A 25,140-nucleotide genomic window follows, 5' to 3' on the forward strand; every position below is an offset into this window, starting at 1 on the left:
TACTTCCGGATTTTTAGTTTTCTGAAAAGAAAACTATTGTGCCGGCTTTGTCTGTCCGCCCGCACTTTTAACTGTCCGCACTTTTTCTGTCCGCTCTCAGGTCTTAAAAAACACTGAGGCTAGAGGGCTGCAAATTGGTATGCTGATCATCCACCCTCCAATCATCAAACATACCAAATTGCAGACCTCTGGCCTCAGTAATTTTTATTTTATTTAAGGTTAAAGTCAGCGATAATCGCGCTTCTGGCAACGATATAGGCTAGGCCAAGGTATATATACATTGGGCTAGGCCACCACCGGGCGTGGGTTAAGTTTCACGGGCCGTGGCTCATACAGCATTATACCGAGACCGACGAAACATAGATCTATTTTCGGTGGCCTTGATTATACGCTGTAGAAAAAGCTCGTTTCTTCGGCGCATTTTTTACGTGTCTCTTTTAAAGTCTTGTCTCCTGATTTTACCACTGGAAGCTTATCAAGTTCACTGCCTCTTCGGCAGTTCCGATACCAATGAACGTACAATGTGAATAACAAAATGATCTTCTTAAGAAAAGATGCTGTTATGGTCACAAAAAAGAGAATGAAATTCTTGGGTTATTTTTACGTCATACTTAACGAGGCAGATGTGTCATTACCCCAAAGAGAGAGAGAGAGAGAGAGAGAGAGAAAGAGAGAGAGAGAGAGAGAGAGAGAGAGAGGAGAGAGAGAGAGAGAGAGAGAGTGCTCAGGAATATCTTTATGATTTATATACCTTTAGTATATCTTTCTATTTTTAATTATGACAAATAGTATTGGTGATTGGTTTCCCAATCTGTCCCTTCAGTGGTGACAAAAATGAGGCAATGTTTGCTGCCTACTAAGGAATCTAAACAGCCTCCCACTGAAGAAATCAAAGTGGAATTACCAAATATATGTATTTGCCAACCTTGACAATTATACCATTTACGCAATTTACCCATAACCACAGGGTTATTTTTCCTTCACAGTCATTCTTAAGATACGCATCATCATTCATTATCATTCCTCATTCCTTCTCACCGAAGGAGATTTCCCTCACGCGCATGCGTCAGGATCTTGATTGACGTAACAATTCTGTCACTGACATAACTCGATTCTTGCGTATTTTTTTGGGAGTCTTAACTGAGAACTCATAGCCTATACAGTCATGTAGGGTATTTGCATCAGTTTCTTCATAAACGCAACAATTCATAGATGTAACAATTCATATAACTCGATTCTTGAGTATGTTTTTAGGAGTCTTAAATGAGAACTCATAGCCTATACAGTCACGTAAGGGTATTGACAATCATTGGTAACCAGTACATAGATCATTAGCTACTTGAAGCCATGAAAACCCGTGCGTCAAAGTTACCAAAGTGGAGGACACTTTTGTTCAATTTTTCGTGCACTTCTGGTCATCCGTGCAATGAAAACAAAAATAAATAAATATATAAATAACCAAACCACAGAGGAGAAAGATGCAAAATATTTACTCTGACGATGTGCAGTCATACAGGCAAGGAAAGCACGATTAAAAAGTGAGAATCAGTTTTATTACAGTAGTCAATATTTTCACAGAGGAATGAGCAAAACCAAAATGTTTAGAGACTGTTCATGTAATATAAAAAAAAAAAGCTTTTGCACAAGATTAATATATTCCCTACTACAGAAAATGTTCATGTAATATGAAATAAAAATGAAAGCTTTTGCACAAGATTATTATAGGTCCAAATACAGAAAATGTTCATGTAATATAAAATAAAATAAAAGAGTTTGCACCAGATTAATAAAGCCCCTACTACAGGAAATGAAGTCTGGGCCATTACAAATGATAAATTCAAAGTTTCATAAAGAATAAATGATAAATGGCTTGTTTGTCAATTGTGAAATACAGCAATAAAAATCAATGAGGAATCGAGCGGAAACTGTCGAAAAGATCAAATGTCTTTGTGGAAGAAGCCATGTTTTAAGACAGAGAGGAGGGCTTGAAAATTCTAATGGCAGCAAAGAAGTACGAATTGAATATTGAGGCCGTAAGAACTACGAGCATCAAGAAAAAAGTAAAGCTAAATAAAACTAAAACTTTTCAAAAAAAAAAAAAAAACAGGCAGCATTCTCTGCATCTTAAATTGCTTAAAAATAAAATTCAAGAAATGAAAACTAACATAAAGTTAATCAAATGTGAGTAAAAGAGAATACATGAAAGATATCAAAACGACGTGACTGTCATTTTAGCAATTTTACTGTTAAAATATGAAAATAAATAATGAAATCCTCCTTTTGTACCTTGATAAGAATCATGTATTCAGATTTGTTATAAAACAAAAACATACATTTGTAGTGTAAAAAAAAAGTTGTATCACGATTTCATAACCAATACAGTGTTGTAATACCCCCAAAAGCATTCCAGTCTTACTGAACTATAAAAAATCATGTACTCAATTTTGTTACAAAACAAAAACTGATATATTTATAGTGTAAAAAAAGTTGTCTCCCCATTTCATAACCAATACAGTGCTGTAATATCACCAAAACATTTTTAATTGTTACAGAAATATAAAAAAATCATGTGTTTAAATTTGTTACAACACAAGTACTGATATACTCGTAGTGTAAAAAAAAAGTTGTATCATGATTTCATAACCAATACAGTGTTGTAATACCACCAAAACATTTCTAATTCTTACAGAACTATGAAAAAATCATGTATTCAAATTGTTAAAAAAACAGGTGCTGATATGTTTTTAGTGTAAAAAAAAAAAAGTTGTATCACGGTTTCATAACCAATACAGTTTTGTAATACCCCAAAAGCATTTTCATCTTGAAAACGAAAATCTTAAATCGCCCATGGAGAGGGTATGGGCCGCCCACGTCGAGACAGGCACTGAGGAGCGAAGTTGGAGGAGTTGAATCTCACTAATGTATCGAAGTGAGGAGACCACTACTCCACTTGGCCCACGACTCAGCCCAATTTGCTCTGGGTTTTGAAAGGAAAGCTTTGTCCTACCCATGGTTGTCCTGCCTCGTTCGTGTCTCAAGTCCGTCCCCAAGGTTATATGACTGTAACGGCATTTATCATGTGCGACCATACACTGGCACAGATATAATAATATATATGTATATATATATACTGTATATATATATATATATATATATATATATGTACATATATACATATATATACATACATTATATATAAATATATATATATATATATATATACATATATACACACACACATATATATATATATGTATGTATAATTTAATGGTCAGTTTAAGGTCAGCACACTTAAAAATTAAAATACCTAATATTCTCTACAAAAAAAATCAATATTAGAATAAAAATTATACCCTCATTCAAATTCTAATCCCCTCTACTAAAAAAAAAATGACCCTCTACAACAGACTAAATCAAAAGCATTTTAGCTCCCAAAGGACACGTCCCTTAAAAAAAAAAAAAAATACAGAACGTAAAATAACCTAAACAAATAATTCTTTCCTAAAGTCGCCTCGAATTCCGAAGCCTCCAGGAACCCAGTCGCCCCGGCGGAGCCGAAACAAACGCAAGTCGAGTGAAGGCTCGAGCATCGGTGAGCTGGAAGAGTTAGATCTGGCAAGTTTCAAGAAGTGCCGGAAAAGGCCTGCCGAAGATCTCTACTTCCAACTCCCAGTGCCTCGACGGTCAACAGGGAAGGTGCTTGGCTGGTTGCTGGATCTTGCAGCAGGCCCGGGGGGCGGCGGCGGCGGCGCCGCGGGACGTCGAGGAAACTCTAATCTTGTCCAGGGAGTCAGCTCTCTTGCTCTCTTTCCTCATCGAAGACCACAGCAAGGACGGGTGGCTCTTTCAGCCTGAGGGAAACTCGGCGTCTTCTGTCCAGGGAAAAAGCTCTCTTCCGCGTCGAAGAACCGCCACGCCCCTTTCTTGGTTCGAGCTCTACAGTTGGAAAGGAGCTGCCGAATGAGCTCTAGCGTCTTCTGTGATTCGAGATTCAAGTCAGTTTCTTGGGCATGGGCATGCATGGGCATTCATGGCCGTCTTTCCGTCAAGAAGTAAAGTTGACGATGACAATCAAAGTTAAGTTTCTGAATGTTAAGAAATTGAACAAGTACGCAAGTGATGTTCGTCTAATAAAACGGGACATTTGCAGAAAGTAAAAGCTTCAGAACGTTAGCATGGGCTAATACAGTAGCTTAAATTCCCAAGAACCTATTGGCTCACGAAAACAAGTGAAGCTCAACATAATCTAGACTTGCAACACATTCCAGAAATCTTTGTAACGTACAATGAAATTCCAAGCAAGAGTTAAAACGCTTCCATGAATGTTGGTCTGACCTTAGAAATGTTTTATATCAAATAGATATGTCTGATAATCTGACTGGAAAGACTCCCATTTATGCTCTAGAAACTGACTACTCTATGGAATGACATTCTTCCAGTAATTCCCTTAAGATTGAAAATGCTCTTCTTCCTTCCTCTTCTTCCAGGGTGATGTTGGACGTCGGTGCCTCCCGAAGCACTCGACGGAGTACAGCTTATCGGGAAGAGCCAAGAGCCGTTGGTTCCTCTCCTTGTTAAGAGCTGACGCAAGAAACAATAAAACCAAGACGACAAAACTGAAAGAAGTCCAGGATTCTTCAAGACTTCTTCCAGACATGTAGTAAGACCACAAGGACAACAAAAATCTCAAAAAATGAGAACAAAATCAATTACTGACGAAAAGCAACACGAAGACCTCACGAATCGGAAGACATAAAACAAAAGACACACAAAAAAAAGACTGCGCTTCTTGGCGCATTCAACATGAAACAAATACTCGAATGAAAAGCTATAGGAGACAGACGACAGACACAGCCTACAAGAAAGACAGACAGCCAACTAGAAAACAAAACGAAAATGCAGGAAACAGACGACAGCGAAGAGGAACCTGTGCGGCTACCACGCGAGAAATAACACAACTGGGACGTCCCGTTCTTATCACACAGGTTTTATATCGTTATTGTGGCCGATAACGGACCTACCGGCACACACCAAGGGGAGGGAAGGAAGGCCGCGTGGTCACGTGAGCTCCTCGACCAATCACGGAAGAGCCGACGGCTTTTTCGACTCGCCACCCAATCGGAGAGTCACACCTCGGGTTACTCAACGCCGAGCTCGGCCAATCAGGGGGAAAGCCGGTAGATCTGCCTGTCATGTCAGCAGACATTGCAACGACAACGGTCAAGTGGCCCTCTCTCGCTCGACAAATCACTTGTGAGGACTTTAGGGGTAGACCGGATCACCATTCCCGTCCCCCCACCTCCCCCGCCAAAAAAAAAAACACACACACAGAAGAATCTACAAAACGAATCCATCCCAGGTTTCAGAAACCGCTGAGAGAAACAAACTAGACGTGGAACTAAAGGATCTAATGACCAGGGTCTACAATTTACATTAGCAATCATGGAAGCTGAGTTCTCAAAGCTCACTGATCCTTGGAATGTGGAAAGTTCCGAATTACTTCCCTAAAGCATACCTTCAGGTAGTTAATCTGCGACCTATTTTTAAGAGGATAATTCTATATTAAACCTGCGACCTATTTTTAAGAAGATAATTCTATATTAAACCTGCGACCTATTTTTAAGAGGATACTTCTATAAACGATCACACATCAGTTACACTTTAAGAAAACCTAAGTTGATTTGCCACACTTTGATGACAAGTGCTACTCCCCAAGTTCAGATAATTTATTGGGAAATCCACATTTCCAAGATAAGGGGAAAGGAAAAAAGTAAATACATTTTCTCTTTTTATCTCGAGTGCCACGGGAAATTCTACTACGAATCCTGTGCTTCTGTATAATTCTGCCAAGTTTGACATAAATCGGGTACCTTTAGAAAGGAAAGCCTTCAAGTGACGAATTCTCGGACGAAAATAACATCTGTTCTTTTGTAAATCCTTTACAAAAACTGACGCGAATCAGGTATTTTTGGGGAGGAAAACTTTCAAGCGACAAAGTCTCATATAAAAACAGCATCTGTACTTTTGTGGAATCCTGACAAAAATTTGACATAAATCAGGTACCTTCTGAAAGAAAAACTTCCAAGAGGCAAATTCTCGACAAAAACATCATCTATTCTTTTGTAAAATCAGGTACCCCTGGGAAGGAAAACTTTCAAGCGACGAGTTCTCAGACAAAAATAGCATCGAAGACGCGAAGGAAGCACATGGCGAACAAGTGGCTCCCACGTCAACGAAAAAGTCCCGTTTATCTCTCGTAATCTCTTTGACGACAAAGGTCCTCAATTATCTCCTGACGCCCAGTGGAAGAAGAATCGACTCTTCTCTTGTGCGAAGGTGATCGAGATGGCGGGTTTCTGACAAGTGGATGTATCGGAATGGGAAACAAATGACTGACAATTCAAATAAACTTCTGCAACCAGAAGAGAGCGGAATGTCCTCCCATAGCATAGCACGTCCCGGTGTGCCTCAGGACATGCTGCTGTTCATTACCTGACTGACCGATTGATGTCTGTATATTAGCGTCACGATGACTACGCTCACCGTTGCCGGAAACAAATTATTCAGATAATAAAGGGAAATTGACAATAAATAAAAATTTCCTTTAAGGAAAATTTGGACATTCAGTAAGGAATTTCTTAGACAAACGACGCATTGTTGGGCGCACGGCCAGCGAATATATTTTAAATAAAATGATTCCTTTCATATTCAGTGACTTTACTGACATCGATAATTCTCTTCTGCATTTAGAAGCAATTTTTTGTCAGCAAGATAATAATTTAGACACCGTTCTTGACTACTACACCCACTTCTCGTCCACGTGGCTCATGTAACAGTTTGCTCTTAGATGCTGTGATAAACTGAACTTTCAAGTTTTAAAGTTTTTGTTCACAAGTCGATAGTTGTTTATTTACCTGGCAAGAAATAAATACTGGAACTCAAGACTCCAGACCCTCTTCCTGAACTTAAAAAAAAAAAAAAGTTAAGTATACCTTAGTTTAACCAGACCACTGAGCTGGTTAACAGCTCTCCTAGGGCTGGCCCGGAGGATCAGATTTATTTTACGTGGCTAAGGACCAACTGGTTACCTAGCAACGGGACCTACAGCTTATTGTGGAATCCGAACCACATTATGATGAGAAATGAATTTCTATCACCAGAAATAAATTTCTCTAATTCTTCATTGGCCGGCCGGAGAGTCGAACATTAATGTCCTTTTAAAAAAGAGTCCCTACGGTTACCACCCTTCACCTACATAGTTCAAATTACAGGTACTTTCTGTTGTCGTCTGTGTTCCCCCTGTCCTTAAAATCCTCTAGAGAACTAAATAATTGAACATTAATGTTGAATAAAATACAGAATTTAGGCCAAAGGCCAAGCGCTGGGACCTATGAGGTCATTCAGCGCTGAAACGGATATTGAGAGTAGAAAGGTTTGACAGGTGTAACAGGAGGAAAACCTTTCGCAGTTGCACTCTGAAACAATTGTTAAGAGAGGGTTAAGGAAAGTAAGATGGGAGAAAGAGAATATGAACGGAGGTACAGTAAAAGGAATGAAAGGGGTTGCAGCTAGGGGCCGAAAGGACGCTGCAAAGAACCTTAAGTAATGCCTACAGTGCACCGCGTGAGGCGCACTGACGGCACTAACCCCCTACGGAGGACACTAAAATTAAGGAGTGTCCTTCTTTAAAAAAATCCCTTTGTGCGTACTTTTTTTTTCTTTAACCAAGTGTATTAAATTACAGTACGCAGTTTTGTCAGTAATAAAATGATGGCTCTTATTTGGCTATATCAAAATGGTAATACAATATTTCATTTCATATATATATATATATATATATATATATATATATATATATATATATATATATATATATATATATATATATATATATATTAATTCATGTTTGTATATAGTCAAAAGGCATGAGGCAGTTCAGCTAACTTCAAAAGAGAGAGAGAGAGAGAGAGAGAGAGACTCTATATCATTCCTATTAAGAGTCATATCACACCAAAATCGCAGCCATGTCTGGACAAAACCCACCACGGCCGCAGACGACATTATGTCTACTTATCAACACCGTCCAAGAAGATTTTCAGAAATGGCCGGTGGCCTGGGCGATAAAACATTCAAATTATCTCTCGGGGGCCGTTCGTAAAGCTACACAAGGCTTCAAGGTTCACTTTGCACGAAGAAATTATGTTACACCGAGATAACTGTGGACGAGATAGCGTTCTTTAAAAGACTGGGGCCTAATTTGTTAAGGCAAGATTGGGGCAATGTTTCTCATAAAGAATGTAAGGTTATGGTAATGGTTCTCGTGAAAGAATTACGAGTAAAGTAATGATTCTCTTCTCCGTAAAGTCCATGTGTCTAAGAGTGTAAGCTTATGGTAACGGTTCTCATGAAAGAATTATGAGAAAAGTAACGATTCTCTTCATCCTAAGTCCATGTCTTAAGAAGTAAGACTGTAGTAATGGTTCTCATAAAAGAATCTTAGTAATGATTCACTTTCCCTCAAACATCAAATACTCAAAATGCGCAATGCGTTTATAATAATCATACGTCTAGAGAAGTTGCATAGGTCTAAACTTTCAAGGCGAAATAAGTCACAAAGGCTGATAACGCATTTCCAAGTTCATTAAAAACAGACTTAAGTTTAAATATGAAGAGTATTCCGGGAGATAAAACTTAAATACAATGTCATGTGGTTAAAGTTAATCCTGTTAATGTTTCATTTTCTGTTTCAACCACAAGTAAAAAATGCACCGAAGTTTCTTCGTCGCAATCGAGTTTTCTGTACAGCGTATTATGCCGTACGAAACTTTCAGCCACGGCCCATGAAACGCTCAGCCGCAGCCCATGAAACTCAGCCACTGTCCGGTGGTGGCCTGTGTTGCTGGTACCTATAGCAATGCCAGAAGCACGATTATGGCTAAATTTAACCTTAAATAAAAAACTACTGAGGCTAGAGGGCTGCAATTTGTTATTTTTGGTGATTGGAGGGTGTATGATCAACATACCAATTTGCAGCTCTCTAGCCTCAGTAATTTTTAAGATCTGCGGGCAGACAGAAAAAGTGCGGACAGACAAACTAAGCCGTCACAATAGTTTCCTTTTATGGAAAACTAAAAACTCAATTTCAATGTTCTCAACATTTCTCCCAGTTCTAATTACCATCCAGTTTGTAAGTACTACCACCCAAAAGCCGGTTAGTCTAACACTGAATATAAAATATGTATATCACGTACTGTAAAAAATACATATTAAGCGTATCAAATGTAAAACGGAATTACAATAAAATATATATATATATATATATTATATATTATATAATATATATATATACTGTATATATTACATAATACATAAAATGCATATCAAATATGAAATGGTACTACAATGGACAACACCAGATTCGAGAAATTTATACATTTTGGTTGGATATCCTTTGCAGTACCACGGAGACACAGAGAAGAAGAAGAAGTAGCGATAGCGTCAGTTGCGCTTAACCTGGAGAGCAATGGATATTAAAGCTAATACCATGGCTCTGCCTCAGTCAAAAAGAAAAAGAAATGAAAGTCGGAGGGTTTTAGTAAAGTTGACATATTTTGGAATATCTACCGTAGTTTAGAAACATCTTTAATTTTTCGGGGTTATTGTTGCTGAAAAGGGTAACGGGCAAGAATTAAAATGAACATTCTGAAGGACTATTAAGTAAAACTAACGATTAAAACTGTAAGCAACAAGGGAATAACGCTTTGCACCTCAAGACAATAGTGTAGTGTGCCCGGAACCGTGTTTGTGGAGTGAGCGCTTAGGAACCATGAACCAGGAACCTCCCTGGGCACCGGTGGCGTTGGAAGACCTAGACCTACTTGGATGACAAGCTATGAGACGAAGGACCTATAGATGAGTTGATACTTGTAGTAAATTAAACAACAGGAAAGATATGAGTGGCTGATTGTCCCAGAAGCCCTCTGAGTTGCTAAAACTTTCACTACTTATATCCGCAAAATTATAAATAAGCCTCATGAGAAACACGAAACCGCACACTCGAGAAGAGAGATTTGTTGGGAGTACAGGCGCAGGAAAGACACGAGTTGTGAAATTTCCCTCTCTCTCTCTCTCTCTCTCTCTCTCTCTCTCTCTCTCTCTCTCTCTCCAGTAAGTTTACGAACTGGCAAAAACGCAACAAAAAAACAGACTTAGAAATGGCGATTAATATTTATATGAAATTGTTTGAGGTCGTTAAAAGCACAGATACAATGGGAACGGATTAATACGATCAGAAAGTGGTAGTCTCTCATGTGACACACACACACACACACACACACATATATATATATATATATATATATATATATATATATATATATATATATATATATATATATATATATATATATATATACACCTGTGTGTTTCATTGTCTGATCATATGTTTTCGACAATTTCAATGGTCAAAACAAAATCATGTTCATTGCATCTTTATTATTACAAAAATATTAGGAAATATATCGCTGGCATCCAATATTTTTCACGTTCTTTCAGAAGACTGTCTGAATTCTCATTTTTATGAAGACCGGCCTACAACTGTACATTACGCACAGGCTGGCATTTGCATTCTACATCAGAGGAAGGCTCAGGTCTCTATTCTACAAATTGGAAAGGCTAGAGTCTGCCTTTTAGATCTGAGGAATAACAGGGTAGATATTCTACACTTCTGCAGAGTTGGCGTATTCTGTATTAGTAGAGAATTGGAGTCTATACACATGGGGGGAAGGTTATGGTCCGTATTCTGCCTCTGGGGAAGGGTGGGTTCTGTATTCTAATTCTGAGGAATAATGGGGCCTGTATTTTACACTTGTGAGAGGTTAAGATCTGAATGCCATATTGGAGGAAAGCTGCAGTCTGTTACTGTGCATTTCATGAATACTGGGTTTTGGGTTTTGTATTCTACAGCGGGGAAGACTGAATTCTGTGTTCTCATTAGGGATGGCTATGATCTCTATGCTACATTGGGGGACGGCTACTGTATGTATTCTATATGGTGGAAAGCTTGGCGGGTACGACCGAGTCTATATCATTCAGTGGAGGAAGGTTAGGATCTGTAGTCTACATCTGAGGAAGATTGTGGTATGTATTCTACGGCAGGGGAAGGATGGTGTCTGTATTCAACTGTACATTAGGTGAACGCTTGAGTCTGTACTCTACATTAGGGGGATGTTTGATTCAATATTCTTCCTTGGAGGAAACTTGGGATATGTATTCTACAGATGAGGAAAGACATGCTCCGTATTCTACGGCAGGTAGGCCTAGGCCGTATTCTGCATTGTGGAACGCTTACTGTCTGTATTCTCTATCAGGGGAATCTTTCAGTCAGCGCAGACATGAGAAATTACTTTACTGGAGATATTGCTTCTATAAAAGCACAAGCATACCACTCAAGAAGACAAAAAGACACGCAACGAGAGAGAGAGAGAGAGAGAGAGAGAGAGAGAGAGAGAGAGAGAGAGAGAGAGAGAGGAGGGCTGAGCCGTTACAAAGATAAGATTTGCCTGGTCTCTCGATAACAAGTGTTCCAGCAGAAAGCCGGCTAGTTTTCCGCAGATAAGACAGCTCTCTTAGACTAAGGTTCATTGTACACGACCATTTTATCTCTCGTAATCATTCACTTATTCGGTTCGTCAATCATGATCGAAAGTTGGTATTCAATATTAAAGGTTTTTATGCTTCAAATAAGAAAGAAAGTTGGTATTCATTTAAAGGTTTTTATCCTTCAAATAAACAAGTATTACTCTCAACAAGTGTACGGCGGGAAAACACATAGGCCTATGAGTTACGGGCACATTACATTATTCGGAACAACATATAGGCCTAACAATTTCGGACACATTATATTATTATGATTAATAAGTAGGCCTAATTGTTACGGCCAAAATATAGTATTTTGTACCATTAATCTTCAGTCAAGTTAGAAGTGTTGGCGAAAATTTCCACACTTTCATTACGGAACGTAATTAGACTATACAGGTTTAGTCTACCATTACAAAATCAAACAAATATAAATCTGTAATGTTTAATTATAACAGGAGAAATAACGCTAGTTTACCCAGAAGTTGGTAAGAAAGCGAAGAAAACGGGCCGCCCATGACTAATTCGAATCAAAACAATAGCGCCATTGTTCAAATCCCACATTTCACAAGAAGGGCTAATCTTTAAATTATGGCCTTATCAGTTCCTTATCTTGCCTTCAATATAGAACTAACAGAACCGGTTGTCAAGATAACTGTAAAATATTCCGTTCCAAAGCTACGCTTTCGAAAGGAAATTCTCTCTCTCTCTCTCTCTCTCTCTCTCTCTCTCTCTCTCTCTCTCTCTCTCTCTCTCTCTCTCTCTCTCTCTCTCTCATACAAAAGTAATAGGTATATGCAATGAAATATTATATATATATATAAATATGTATAATAATATAATTATATAAAAATTACACTATGTGTGTGTGTGTGCCAATAAATTAATAATAGTGTAATTTTTATTAATTACACTATACACACACACACACATATATATATATATATATATATATATATATATATATATATATATATATATATATAATATATATATATATATATATATATATATATATATATATATTATAATTTAACCTACATATTTTTCCTCTAATTTTCCTTCTGATTTTATCAAATATTTTAGAAATGACGCTGCCAGCCCTACGCCATTTTCCATTACAAGATGTCTTCAAAAATGTCTCCAAAACATAACAAGACAATAGTCAACGCAATGGTCATCCCTTAATTCCTGAATCATGTGAAAGCTAAGTTCTTGTGCATGAGCCTACGTTTTGTTAATGTTTATGCCCCAAACCAAATAACTGGTAGAATTATTTGTTCATATTTATACATTAAGTGGGTTTACAACCGTAGGAATAGTGGAAATGGGTGGGGTGAGGGGGGGGGGAGTAGTGCTTGGTCAGGCCTAGGGATGAAGGGCACACATCGAAATTATAATCCTTTCATTCCAACACTTCATCCAATCCATCTAGCTAGCACCAGCAGTCTTCCTTATCCCCCTGCCTCCTAAATATTCCTAGGTATATTTTTTACCATACCAGCACCCAAACCACATACAAAACACCTAGATCCTCCCTTTCGTCTAAAATGTCATGCCAACAACTTTAAAACTGTTCTCTTACTTATATTCAATATTCACACTTCAACTCTAAAAAGCAGGGTGTGATCAGATATCCTTTCATACCTGGCTTTTTCTTCCACAGACATTCCTCTTCTCTCTCTCTCAATTCTTCTGCAGATCCTGCGACTATAGATTCCCCATCTAGTAGTCTGATTCACCTCATCTCTCAAGCTATCATGATCTATTACATTTTCCCTAAAATGCTTAAGTGATTCAGCCACTTTCATTTTTTCACCATCCAGGCTAACATTATCTGATCCACTTTCCTGTATGCCAGTATTGTACCAGCCCACACCCCGGTTTTTTTGCCATGCCCCTAGGTTAGGTTAGGTTAGTACCTCTAGAGTAATTTGGGTGTGGGAAACATAATGAGATTATTTTCAAGAAAATTCTAAGTTTAGTTTTTAAGATATGACATCTCGCTTGTTTCAGGGAAAGGTCCCGTTACTCGGTGACATCTCAGAGAAAAAGCTTCCTGGCTTCTATTTTTACTCTTATATCCTTACTCTTGTTAACATTCACTTTTAGCTCTCCCTTCTTACAAACATTCTCATCAGTCTCTTCAGCTTCTCTCCACTATAAAACTATCTAACGTGTTTTCTTCAGCAAACATCAGCCACTCCACATTCCATTCAAAATCTTTTCTTATCTCAAAAAATTACAATTGTATTTCTTTTTATTGCACTGGGGTCTCCATACATATTTTAAATAGCCTGGGAGACAGACGATATTCATTTCCCCAAAAGAGTCACTCTAATCCCTACATAATCTAACCTTTATCAGTACAGTTCATACTAAAAATCTAATTTGTACACCATACACCTGTAACCCACCCCACATCACATCTCTATCAGCGCTATCAAACACCTTCTCTGTGATCCTGTATGTCTCATACAGATGCTATTTTCATTGCCTTACAAACCTTCCACGTAGTTTATGCATGACACACTTCATTCATACACTCCATTCCTTCTAAACCCACACTGTTACTCCCTTATCAATTCATCTGTTATCTTTTACTTTCTCAGTAAATCACCCCCATACAGCTTTCCAGGTAGGCTACACAATTTTACGACCCTATAAATTTCACAATCACCTCCACGCAAGAACAATTATTACTCCTACCCTTTTGGCGTATTTCCCTCCAGCAGACATACCTTACACATCCTGGTCTGTTGCTCAATTACACTATCACCACCGTAATGCAGCTCATCTTTCATAATCCCACCAAATCGTGGTGCCTTTTCATTCTTCAGCCTTGTAAGTGACATGCTTCCACCTTAAATGGTTGCTTCCATAAGCAATCTCAAATTCCCATTTCCCACATTCAAGACCTATTCTATATAATTCAACTACAAATGACTGAAACAGTTTAAGACAGTACTTCTCCATTGGCAAATTTTACTCCAAAATACATCCAGTCACCTTTACTTCATTATTTAACACTTTCATTCCTTATCCACATTAGCCTATTACAGCAAACAATTATTATTGTTATATTATTATTATTACTATTATTACTCAGAAGATGGACCCATTTGATATGGAACAAGCCCAAAGGGGTCATTGACTTGAAATTCAAACTTCCAAAGAATATGGTGTTCATTAGAAAGAAGTGACAAAAAATAACAGGAAATACAGAAAGAAGAGTTCAGATATTAGAAGCGAAAAAATAACTCACAAGATTAAACTGTCATACTGGAAAGGTCCACTAAATGTATGAATGCTGCTCAACAAATGGAAAATTAACCTACAAGAACAACAGAATCAGAAGAAACTGAAGTTAAAGGGGAAATGTCTAAAATACAGAAGATATTTCTAGCGTATGGCAGGAAATACTGACAACTGGCAAAGGATCTTGCAACATCACATGAGAACTTGAGGAGTTTTATCATAATATGAAAAAGTGTCCTTGATAAAGAAATGAAACAGCTGTAAGTGAGAAGGATACAGAGAAAATAGATGAAACAAATGGAAAACTCTTTGGAAAACCATGACGGCTGAAAAAAAAATCCCACGTAACACAGGATAGTACAAGCAAGATCAGTCACACACATAAAAATAAAGAGCTCCTAACTTTTCCGACAATTTATTGATCCCTTTAAAGATGAAACGTGTCAAGCATGATGAAGAATTAAATAATCATCAATATAAAAATGTCCTACTTTTATTGAAACCTACCACACCAGATAATTAATATAAAAAAAATACACTGGCAAAAGACTTAGAATTTGTTGCTAAGAGAGAGAGAGAGAGAGAGAGAGAGAGAGAGAGAGAGAAGAGAGATATTTAGTATGATATGATAAAATTTTCATCTTAAAGAGTAATCTAAAAGCTATCTGGCAGACTGACCTTGACGTAAATGATATGCTATATCTCACAAAATGCTAAGATAATGTGGACAAATATAACAACTACAGAAAACTACCCAAAATATTTCCTACAGGTCCAAAGTACCCAAGCAGGGGAGTAACGCCCACACTGTCTGTTGCCTTGGGCAACACACTGTTTATGGTATTCAGGGTCAAACCCTTAAATCTATTTCCACCCAGTTGTCCAATTTCTTGTAACATTACTTTGCCCAGTTTTCACTTCGCATTCAAGAAAAATCCCATGGACAACTCCTACCAGTTTAAAAATGTGACCCAGATGTTTTGTTTAGCTAATCTGAATAATGTCTCAAGTTAACCAGGGTGCAACGAAGCAAAAAGTGTTTTCCAACAGAGCAAAAAGGGGTTTGGTAAAGATCAGGAATGTTGTTTATCCAGTGCACAAATTAGGTGGCCACCAACAGTATGAAACACAGGCATCTATTCTACAAGAATATTTAGTAAGATGAACTTAAAATTATACTTATGTTGTGAGACTGCTACTTGCAATCTAGCTCAAATCTAAGTAAGAACAATAAAAATGCTAATGAATTTCTCTACATAGTAAAAGAATGCAAAGTAAAGGAAAGAGCTGTCCATTTTCAAGGTACCACAATGCATAAATTATACAAATTCTTTACTTCTGACATAATAACCCACTGTAGTTTAAACAATTAAAACCATTAAAACTCTTGAAATTACTTTCCCTCCAGGTAACCACTGCCAACAAATGCATGTGTAAATGTGAAGTCTGAGCCATAAAACTCAACAATAATTAAGTCAAGCAACTCTACAGAACAGAGTACCAAAATGGCATACTTTACAACAAGGCCAGTTCATGCTGATCATAAAAGTAAAGTTACTGAAAAGGCAAGAGCTTCTTCTCTCAACTGACAAGAAAAAAGACCCCTCCAGAGTTCAGGAGATATACACTACTTACAAGGTGATAATGTATACATTTACCCATGATGATTTTTCTAATTATCTAATGCAAAGCTGAACTTACAAATTCTTGGGTAATTCTCGAAAGAGCCATGGCTCACTGGATAACAAGGGTAAACTTGTAAAGCAAGTACTCAAGTTATAATTTCTCCTAGCTGAGATACTATCAGCTACAATGAGATATATCCTTCACCTGCTTAACTGAAGAACAACAGAGCCACAAAAAAGGTACTAACTGCTGAAGCTTCTAGTATCATCATGCTGAAGGACAAAACCAAGGATTCTAAATCCTGTAAAACTAGTTTGCTAGAGTTCCTTGCAGCTTTAACGATACCGTAAGCTGACAGACTTTTAACAATTACATGAAATAAATCAAAACTAGCCCTTGCAGTAGTTTGGGTGTTTTATGAATGTCACCACCTTTTTTACATGAAAATTATGGCAGCCAAGATAACTACCACTCATTTCACGAAGAGCAGAACCATACGAAAACTATATGACAGGTGGCACGTAGCTTAACTAATTTTCTCTATCTGAAGGACTGAAAACTGAGCAGAGAGAGAGAGAGAGAGAGAGAGAGAGAGAGAGAGAGAGAGAGAGAGAGAGAGAGCGAGCCCAACTGTACTACTTGAAATCTTTAATCAAAAACTCAATCTCACTGTCATCATTACATTCACTATACAGCCTTCAGAGCACATAAAAATTCCAAACAGAAAAATACATACAATGGAGAAAAGGACTCGGACAAAAATGAAAAATGAGAACAAGAACAAAGTGAGTTAATCAGCACTCCAACTGATACGACGAAAAACACAGATAAGCAAATGCTGAGAAATAAGTGCGTCGCTGTGTTTCAAGTGGCCAGTCCGAAGAGGAGAGGTACTTTTGCTTTCCTCATCATGAAAAGGGAAGATGGTACTTGAAATCTAAAGGTAGCACCCTTAGAAATTTAGTACTTTATCAGTTTTTAAAACAAATGTACAACTAATGTTGAACTATCAAATAGCTATTTGCCCAAAACAAAATGCATCCTACACAGAACACAACACAGAAGTAAATACAAGAAATTGGAAATGAATTTTAAAAAATGAAATCAAATCCATACACAGTATGCATATAAAGTATGTTAGGAGAATATTTCCAATAAAGCACGAAAACCACTTCAAAAGATCAGAGGATACGGACAAAAATTAAAGGAACTCCCATGAACAAATGTCAATTATCGAGCACAGGAAATGTAACTAACCTTACCATCCATTCCTTGACCTACCTACACCTGTATTAACCAATAAATAATAAAAAACATCAATACAGTAAATATGAACACTTATGAAAGTTTTTCAATTGATGACATGCCTCAATTAAAAGAATTGTAACAAAACCACCATGTATTGTGAATATGAGCATCAATAAAATAACACCCGAAGCCGAATCAATCAAGGTTTCTACATTTTCGCCTCCAATATCAAACTACATCACCATACTGCCTGACGCACCTCCCCTATCTCTAGATTATAGGGAAGCCACAGGGCTAACTCGAGGTTTAAAGATACTCCATTGAAGGTCAAGTATGTCACAGACTAATACAGGAATTTCAAACTATAATGTGCAAACTTAACAAGTGTCTGATCATGAACCCATAATGCAGAGCCGTACTGCTGTATTCGAGACAACAACCATCCTTACAAAGTCATTAAGAATATAGCAGTGTATACTTTTTTTACAGGTTGAATCATTCATAAAATTAGAGAAACAGATTTTATAACATATTTATTACTATTATTATTATTATTATTTAAACAGCATTCTGCTTATACAGACCTCTCTATTTTTCTTGTTGTATCCTTCTCACTAGCAGGTATATGATAAGATAAATTTCAAATCTACAGATCGAACGGGTAGAATTCGAAGGTGTACAAGTAAATATAGAATGGAACTAGGTTTAAGGTCAGCAAAATCTGGCTGTGTCGAACTGTCACTGGTCACTTTGATACAACATGTTCTGATCACCCCAACCTTCCACATCAATACAACCAAGGAGGTTCCAATGTCTTACGATACAACCTTGACAGCAATTTAAGAAACAAATCAAAGTACCTGTATTTTAAAGTATCTGAAAGAATCAAAAGAGCCTAATGTCAGATGGTGGTAGATGTTAACATCTACAACACAGTCATACAAATACCCTCTCACTCTGAACAATCACAATTGCTATTACTGTATGATTGCTACTACTATTTATTAGGTCAAGACCACTGAGCCACATTCCTAGATTTTAACAAGCATCGCACACCAAAGGATTTGTTCTTGGTGTGCAGACTGGATCAAGGTAAAATCAGAAACAGTGAACAGATGAATGAGAAGAGACAAAAGAGAATGGGTAACAAGTAAAAATGCAACCTCGGGCCAAAGGAACACTATAGTAAATATGTAGACCATCAACATAACGTCATACAAGCACATGAAGTGGTAACCTCCCTAAATACCGATGAACATTATAATATTTAAGAGGCCAGTCTGGAAATCTTCAGGTAAAAATTAATGTATTTTAACCATTTCATGTATACGTGTCAACAAAATGCAGTACAATATTAAAAGTACTGTGCTGGTAATGTTGGGAAGAAACATAACCTTTTTATCTTATCAAATTAAACTAGTGGCATGATAACATCCCAACCAGTTATCTTTATTACAAGGGAGAGAGAGAGAGAGAGAGAGAGAGAGAGAGAGAGAGAGAGAGAGAGAGAGAACTCTCCTGTTAACCTTTATCTATGTCTTTGGACCATCCTCTAACTACAAACTAAACATTCTTAATCCTTATTTTGGAGTCAAAACATATGAAAGTAACTACCTTGCCTCCATAACTAAGTGTCTAAATTCCCTTGACTTACATAACTAACTCAAACTAAGTAAAGAAAAAAGCAATTTTCACAAACAAATCATTGCATGAATATATGCATGGCTTTCAGCTTGAACATGTTAATGTTTACACTTCATGTCTGTTAGTATGCTTGAATAACCATTAGTATGCTTGAATAACATACAACAAACTATACACTGTCATCCCTGTAATCTTGTGATCTTTCTGTAGAGCACCGATAGCTTCATATTTCCCAAAATGTAAGAGTTTTTGACAGAACCAAATACATATTCACAATGGTGAATATGAAGCGTAAATATTACAAGCAAATCTTGTCATTTGTACAGCTCAAATTCCTGATACTACTGTAATTCTTAATCCTTACCAGGATGCAAAGTTATTTTCTCAGTTTACATTTCTGCTGACTAATTTTAACCTACTGTATATGGTCCAGAATGATATTCAAAATGTTACATCAGAAAAAATTATTACTGACTTTCGGCCCCAACAAAGTGAATCAAGCAGAAATTTCATACGTACAATTTACAACTGAAAAGTCCCATTGCCAACAAAATCTTGTATTTATTTAAACTGCTGTTACAGTACTAAGCCCTTTGGTAACCAACAGACATTATTCAAAACCAGTCTACAAAAAACGTAAAGCCAGTCCATTATATGAGTCAAGTCCCAAGGAAAATGAAAACAAAGACAAAACTTCTTCAAACACACAACTTGATAGAAATAACAGCCAACTTACTACAGTACTGTATACTGAGTCTTAACTGATGATAACTGGTGATTAGGGTGACTAATTAACTTCCATACTTAAGCTGGATAGATTCCATTCAAGGGCAAAAACATTAAGTCAAGAAATGATACTGGGGTAATATAAAGGATTCTGGATTTGATAATCCTTGTACATTAAACAAGGATATTTTTCATAGCTACTTATATATACTATAATAGAAAATAACAGGACAAATCTGATAAAAACTACCACTTCATTTCTAAAATTTTTGTATCCGAGTCACTAAAAAGCAACAATCCTCATGAACTCCCTTTAAAATAACCCCTTACAAATTTTTACTGGACCAACTGTTAATTCTACCATTGGAAGTACAATAACGCTTTCTGGGGATGTGGTCATACACTGCCAGTAAAGTGAAACTTTATCTGCACCCTTGACTGTTCTGATAAAATGTTCTCTTGAGTACCGTAATGGTATTGTCTTATCATCCTGTGTTCAATTTCAGACTGATATTCTGTCTTGATAACATCTATCTTTATGACTTAGCTGCGTAATACTAACTCTGTCATTCTTTTAACCTGAAAAGATAATTCTGTAAAATGTATAATGAATAAATTTCTGTTTTGTAGAGCTTTCAAGGCAGCATGTAAATATGTACTACTGCATATAAAATGCTATTGTGCATCCGAATGCAGTGCTTTTGTGTGTGTGTGCAACAATATAGTCTACTCTGTATCTGACTTACCATTTTCAAGCCCTGGGCCAGCTTCTCTCACCAATGGTTTTATAAAGTATACAGAATGAAGGTACCTTGGTCAAAGAATTAGGTGGGTATCTAATATCCCTACAGCTGGAATGTGCCATCTTGACCATATTCTATCGCTAAAAATTTTTTACACGAGGCTTGCCATCTAGACCTCTCAATATACTGTCATTCTGACAGCATGCATACAGGAGCCTCATTTCATAAAACATCAAAAGCAATACTGTAAGTAATTTGTTTCACTACAATCTCACCACTCACATACTGTTTAGCCCATATTCACAGTCAATGATGTAATGGATGAAAACGAGACAGACTTAGGGTGAGTACATGAAAGAATAATTAAGATGATGATGACAGTCAGGACGAACAACAAATTACTTTTCTGTTTACGTATTCATACAAAAAAACAAGACCTTTATGGGATACTGCCATATTTCAAGGACTACTGATTGGAGACCTAAATAGTAACATAAGAACTGAAAGAGTTGGTTTTGAAGAAGAGATGGGAAAATATAGCTTGAGAAAGATTTCAAAAGGGAGATGCAGTACTAGAATTCTGCCCAAGACCAGGCTCAAACTTTCTTAAAACAATTCTCAAGAAGCCTAAGAAAAGTAAATAAACTACATGAAAGAAATTTATATACAACTTAATTTTTTATGAGTGGAAGTATAGATTGCATCATACAAATGGACTACACTGCTTCACCTAATGAAGCATGCTTAACACATCACAGACTGCTGTCAGCCGATATATTAGTGGGCAGCAAAAAGATAATGAAAAAAAAAACAAGCAAATGAATAAAAACCATGGAATCTAACAACTGAAGTTAAAAAAAAAAAAAAAAAAAAAAAGTACTTTAAATAAAAAAGGGTTAAGATATACAGCATCAAGACATAGCCAGTGGAAGCCACCGAAAGTAGGCATACTAAATGCACCAGAATTATGTGGCGTGACAGGAAAGGTACGCAAAGAAACAGACATTGCAGAATCACTTACAAAATTCTCCCTCTAAAGTTATGTGCATCATGACGATATCAAAAATAATTATCCAAAACCTTACATAACAGATGAATGTCTAAAACCAAACATGGCTGATCTGATTTAGAAAACAATACTTCTCAGTGGACATCAAAAAGCTTAAAACAGTTCCCAATCAAAACTACTGAATCTGAAGCATAAAAATAATTTTCTGACATCACCTCCTAATGGAAACAACATATAATAATCTTTCTTATGCTCTGTGAAACATTAAAATACAGGAGAGAAATATGTCACCAATATGGTCATGCCTCAGAATGCCCTGTTTGGTTCTACACTTTCTAAAGAAGCAAAAATGAACACTCACAGCCTGGGCCATCTGCCTGTAGTTGCAGTTATGGTAATGCTCCACATGAGGTGAGGGGGATATGACGGCACCATTCTGCGGCTCAATCCAGCATTCCGTTACAACCTGCAACTCTCCATCTGCTTCTATACTATCACCTTCTTCCCAGTCCTCATCCACAGTGCTGGAAATAAAAGCTGGTTTGTCAAAAGGTGAGCGTTTCAGTGAAGAAACATTTATTATGTCAAACTGAGCATCAATTCTACTTTTTCCTATAAGAAAGATTAGGGAAATAAAGTAATCGTATACTATGAGCAACTTTAAACTGACAAACACCGGAGTAGGTGGTTAGTGCCTGAAAAATATTCATGATATTGTATTTTCATACAATTGGCTTTTGAAAATTGAATAGTTTTATCTCTTACCACAAACTAAGAGAAACTGCTGAAAAAACTTTGGAAACGTATATTTATTGCAGTACTTTTACACATAATGTGCCATACAATAAGAGAAAAATAACATATACAATATTATTGATAATTTTTCAGTCTTCAACAAAAGGATTGCAACCAACAACAGAGATTAAACAAATAAAATCTCATGTATTTTTATAATTCATTTTAATTCAGTCATATATATAAAATTTGATACTTCTGTATGCAATTCTAGTTCTGTTACGTACTTATACGTTTGTAACCTCCTGTCTAGTGTGGTGCATTAATTCTCCTTCAAATAAATAGTAAATTTAGTCCTATTACAATAACATTTTTATTATTATTATATTACTGATAGAGTTCAACCAAATGACTTGAGTTAATTTTCTCAACTCGCACACACCTGAGGTGAGGTGTTTGTTTTATAATAATATTGTTTACTGTATTAGTAAATTACAATTTCTTAAAAATTCAACAATAGGATAAACTGAAAATGTTGAATATTTAGACAAAACCCAGAGACTGATTCAAAGACAGGCGAGTAGTACATCAAAACAGAACTCTTTCTGGACAAACAACATACTCCAACAGTAGCTGAAACTCAACATCAAGTAAAAAAAGAAAGGTAAAACTATGCAAAACCGCTAGGAAGATATGGAATAGCAAGCCTTTGACACTTCTGCCAAATGGGGCTCACTGGATAATAAGTGGCACAATACACCTTAATGATATAGTGATATGCCTGCATACAAAAGCATTAACCTCAAACTATTTTGTAGAGAGAATCTGTAACAAGAATTCAAGTACCTCAGAGCTAGATATTAAAAACATTTATTCATTAATATAGGAAGACTTTTGCTCTGCAGTCATTCTATATTTATTCAATGCATATGTGAGGCTTGTTTGACATAATGAACCACCTCAATGGTCTAAATTTGACACTGCAGGGCAAGAACAAATAGTTTTTGAGCTTAATAAATTTAAGATGAGGTTAAAACTGTACCCATTCAGTTAGAAAATGAGTATTTGAACCAGTCTTGCACTTTCAGAGTGAATTTGCTTATGATAATGACAATTTTACAAACCATTTTGAAAAAATCAGTCTATTTCATTTCACCTGCAATTCTGAACATTAAATGACTGACAAATCAAACAGGCTCATTTGTACCATTAAAGATGTTTATCCTGATTTTTATTACATTGATATATCATTTAAAAATGCTATTTATACTATACTATATATTTTTAACATAAAACTGAATGGGGATATAAACACTGTAGGGTGCTTCTTCATTCAAGTGTGAAACTGACATTTGAAATGCAAAAGGTTTACCATCAAAGTCTCATATAAAAATAAAAATACAAGATGAGCCTATGAAATCTACGAGCAAGCATGAAAAACTACCTCAAGTGATGAGATTTTCTTACCTTTCTCTAGCCAAGTTGGTCACATGTGGAGGAAAAATAACATACTGAGCAACACATGGAAACGTTTCCAGACTGCCTTCGACATTAGATTCTAACAGTCCGTTGTCATCACTCTCTCGAAGTTCAAGCTGTACAACATTAAAATTCATTAGGTCCCAAGAATGGGCAATATCAGTTGAAAGAATTATGACAACCTTATTTTGTATGAAATAAATCTCAATTGAACTAAGGTCTTACAATTACTGAACATTATGATTTACTTGAGCACTTATCCAGTTCCCAAGTCATCAAAAAGCTTAAAACAATATTCCCATATAGTATGTTTCCTTCCTTGAATAACTGGGGGTTTATAAAGAACCATTTACTAACTACTTCATTCATTCAAAACAGTGGACAAATGAACAGTATTCCTGATCTCGGTTTCTTTAAATGGCAAAACCAATTTTATTTCTAGTAACCAAACTTGATATATTAAACACATGTCCAATACAGCACGAAGGAACGCGTGCTTGAGGATATCACTAAAAAACCGGGACTTGAAAATGTAGAGTAAACTACGAAAGTACTCGTTCAAAGTCCCAGTTTTCACTCACCTTCTGACGTGGACTTAGTGTCATGTCATATGAGTTGTCCTCTTATACAATGACAGAATTGATAAATATACAAAATGTAGTACAGTAATTTGCTTCCCGACCACCGGAACACATCTACATGAACAAAAGCAAAATTATTGTGGTCAAAATAAAATTTACCTTCATATCAAATTCCCGCACCATTGTGATGATCCCATTGCAGGAATACGCAAAGTTGAAGCCCTCTTGAAGACGTATTCTGGAAAGACAATAAATATTTAGTTCCCATTAGACAACATAATACAGATAAGTATGAATAGTCCAAGTAAACTCTATACTGAAGGGTACACAAAAATAAATAAATACGAAAACTTCTGACAAAAGATATACTGTCATAAAAAATCTAGTGTTACAAGAGGCCTAATTCTTAAATGTTAAAAACACACCCCTTATCACGTAACCAAATTCAAAATGC

General features: G+C 36.5%; 1 protein-coding gene across 1 annotated transcript in view; it reads right to left on the bottom strand.

Moving 5' to 3' along the window:
- The window catches only part of LOC136831534 (KICSTOR complex protein SZT2-like), a 123,555-nt gene that overhangs the window by 86,971 nt on the left and 11,444 nt on the right, over positions 1–25,140 (bottom strand). The window contains 3 exon segments of the mRNA XM_067092105.1: positions 22,253–22,415; positions 24,094–24,221; positions 24,846–24,924. Coding sequence (XP_066948206.1) covers positions 22,253–22,415; positions 24,094–24,221; positions 24,846–24,924 — 370 coding nt within the window.

Source organism: Macrobrachium rosenbergii, chromosome 48 (assembly GCF_040412425.1).
Source record: "Macrobrachium rosenbergii isolate ZJJX-2024 chromosome 48, ASM4041242v1, whole genome shotgun sequence".
Classification (NCBI taxonomy): domain Eukaryota; kingdom Metazoa; phylum Arthropoda; class Malacostraca; order Decapoda; family Palaemonidae; genus Macrobrachium; species Macrobrachium rosenbergii.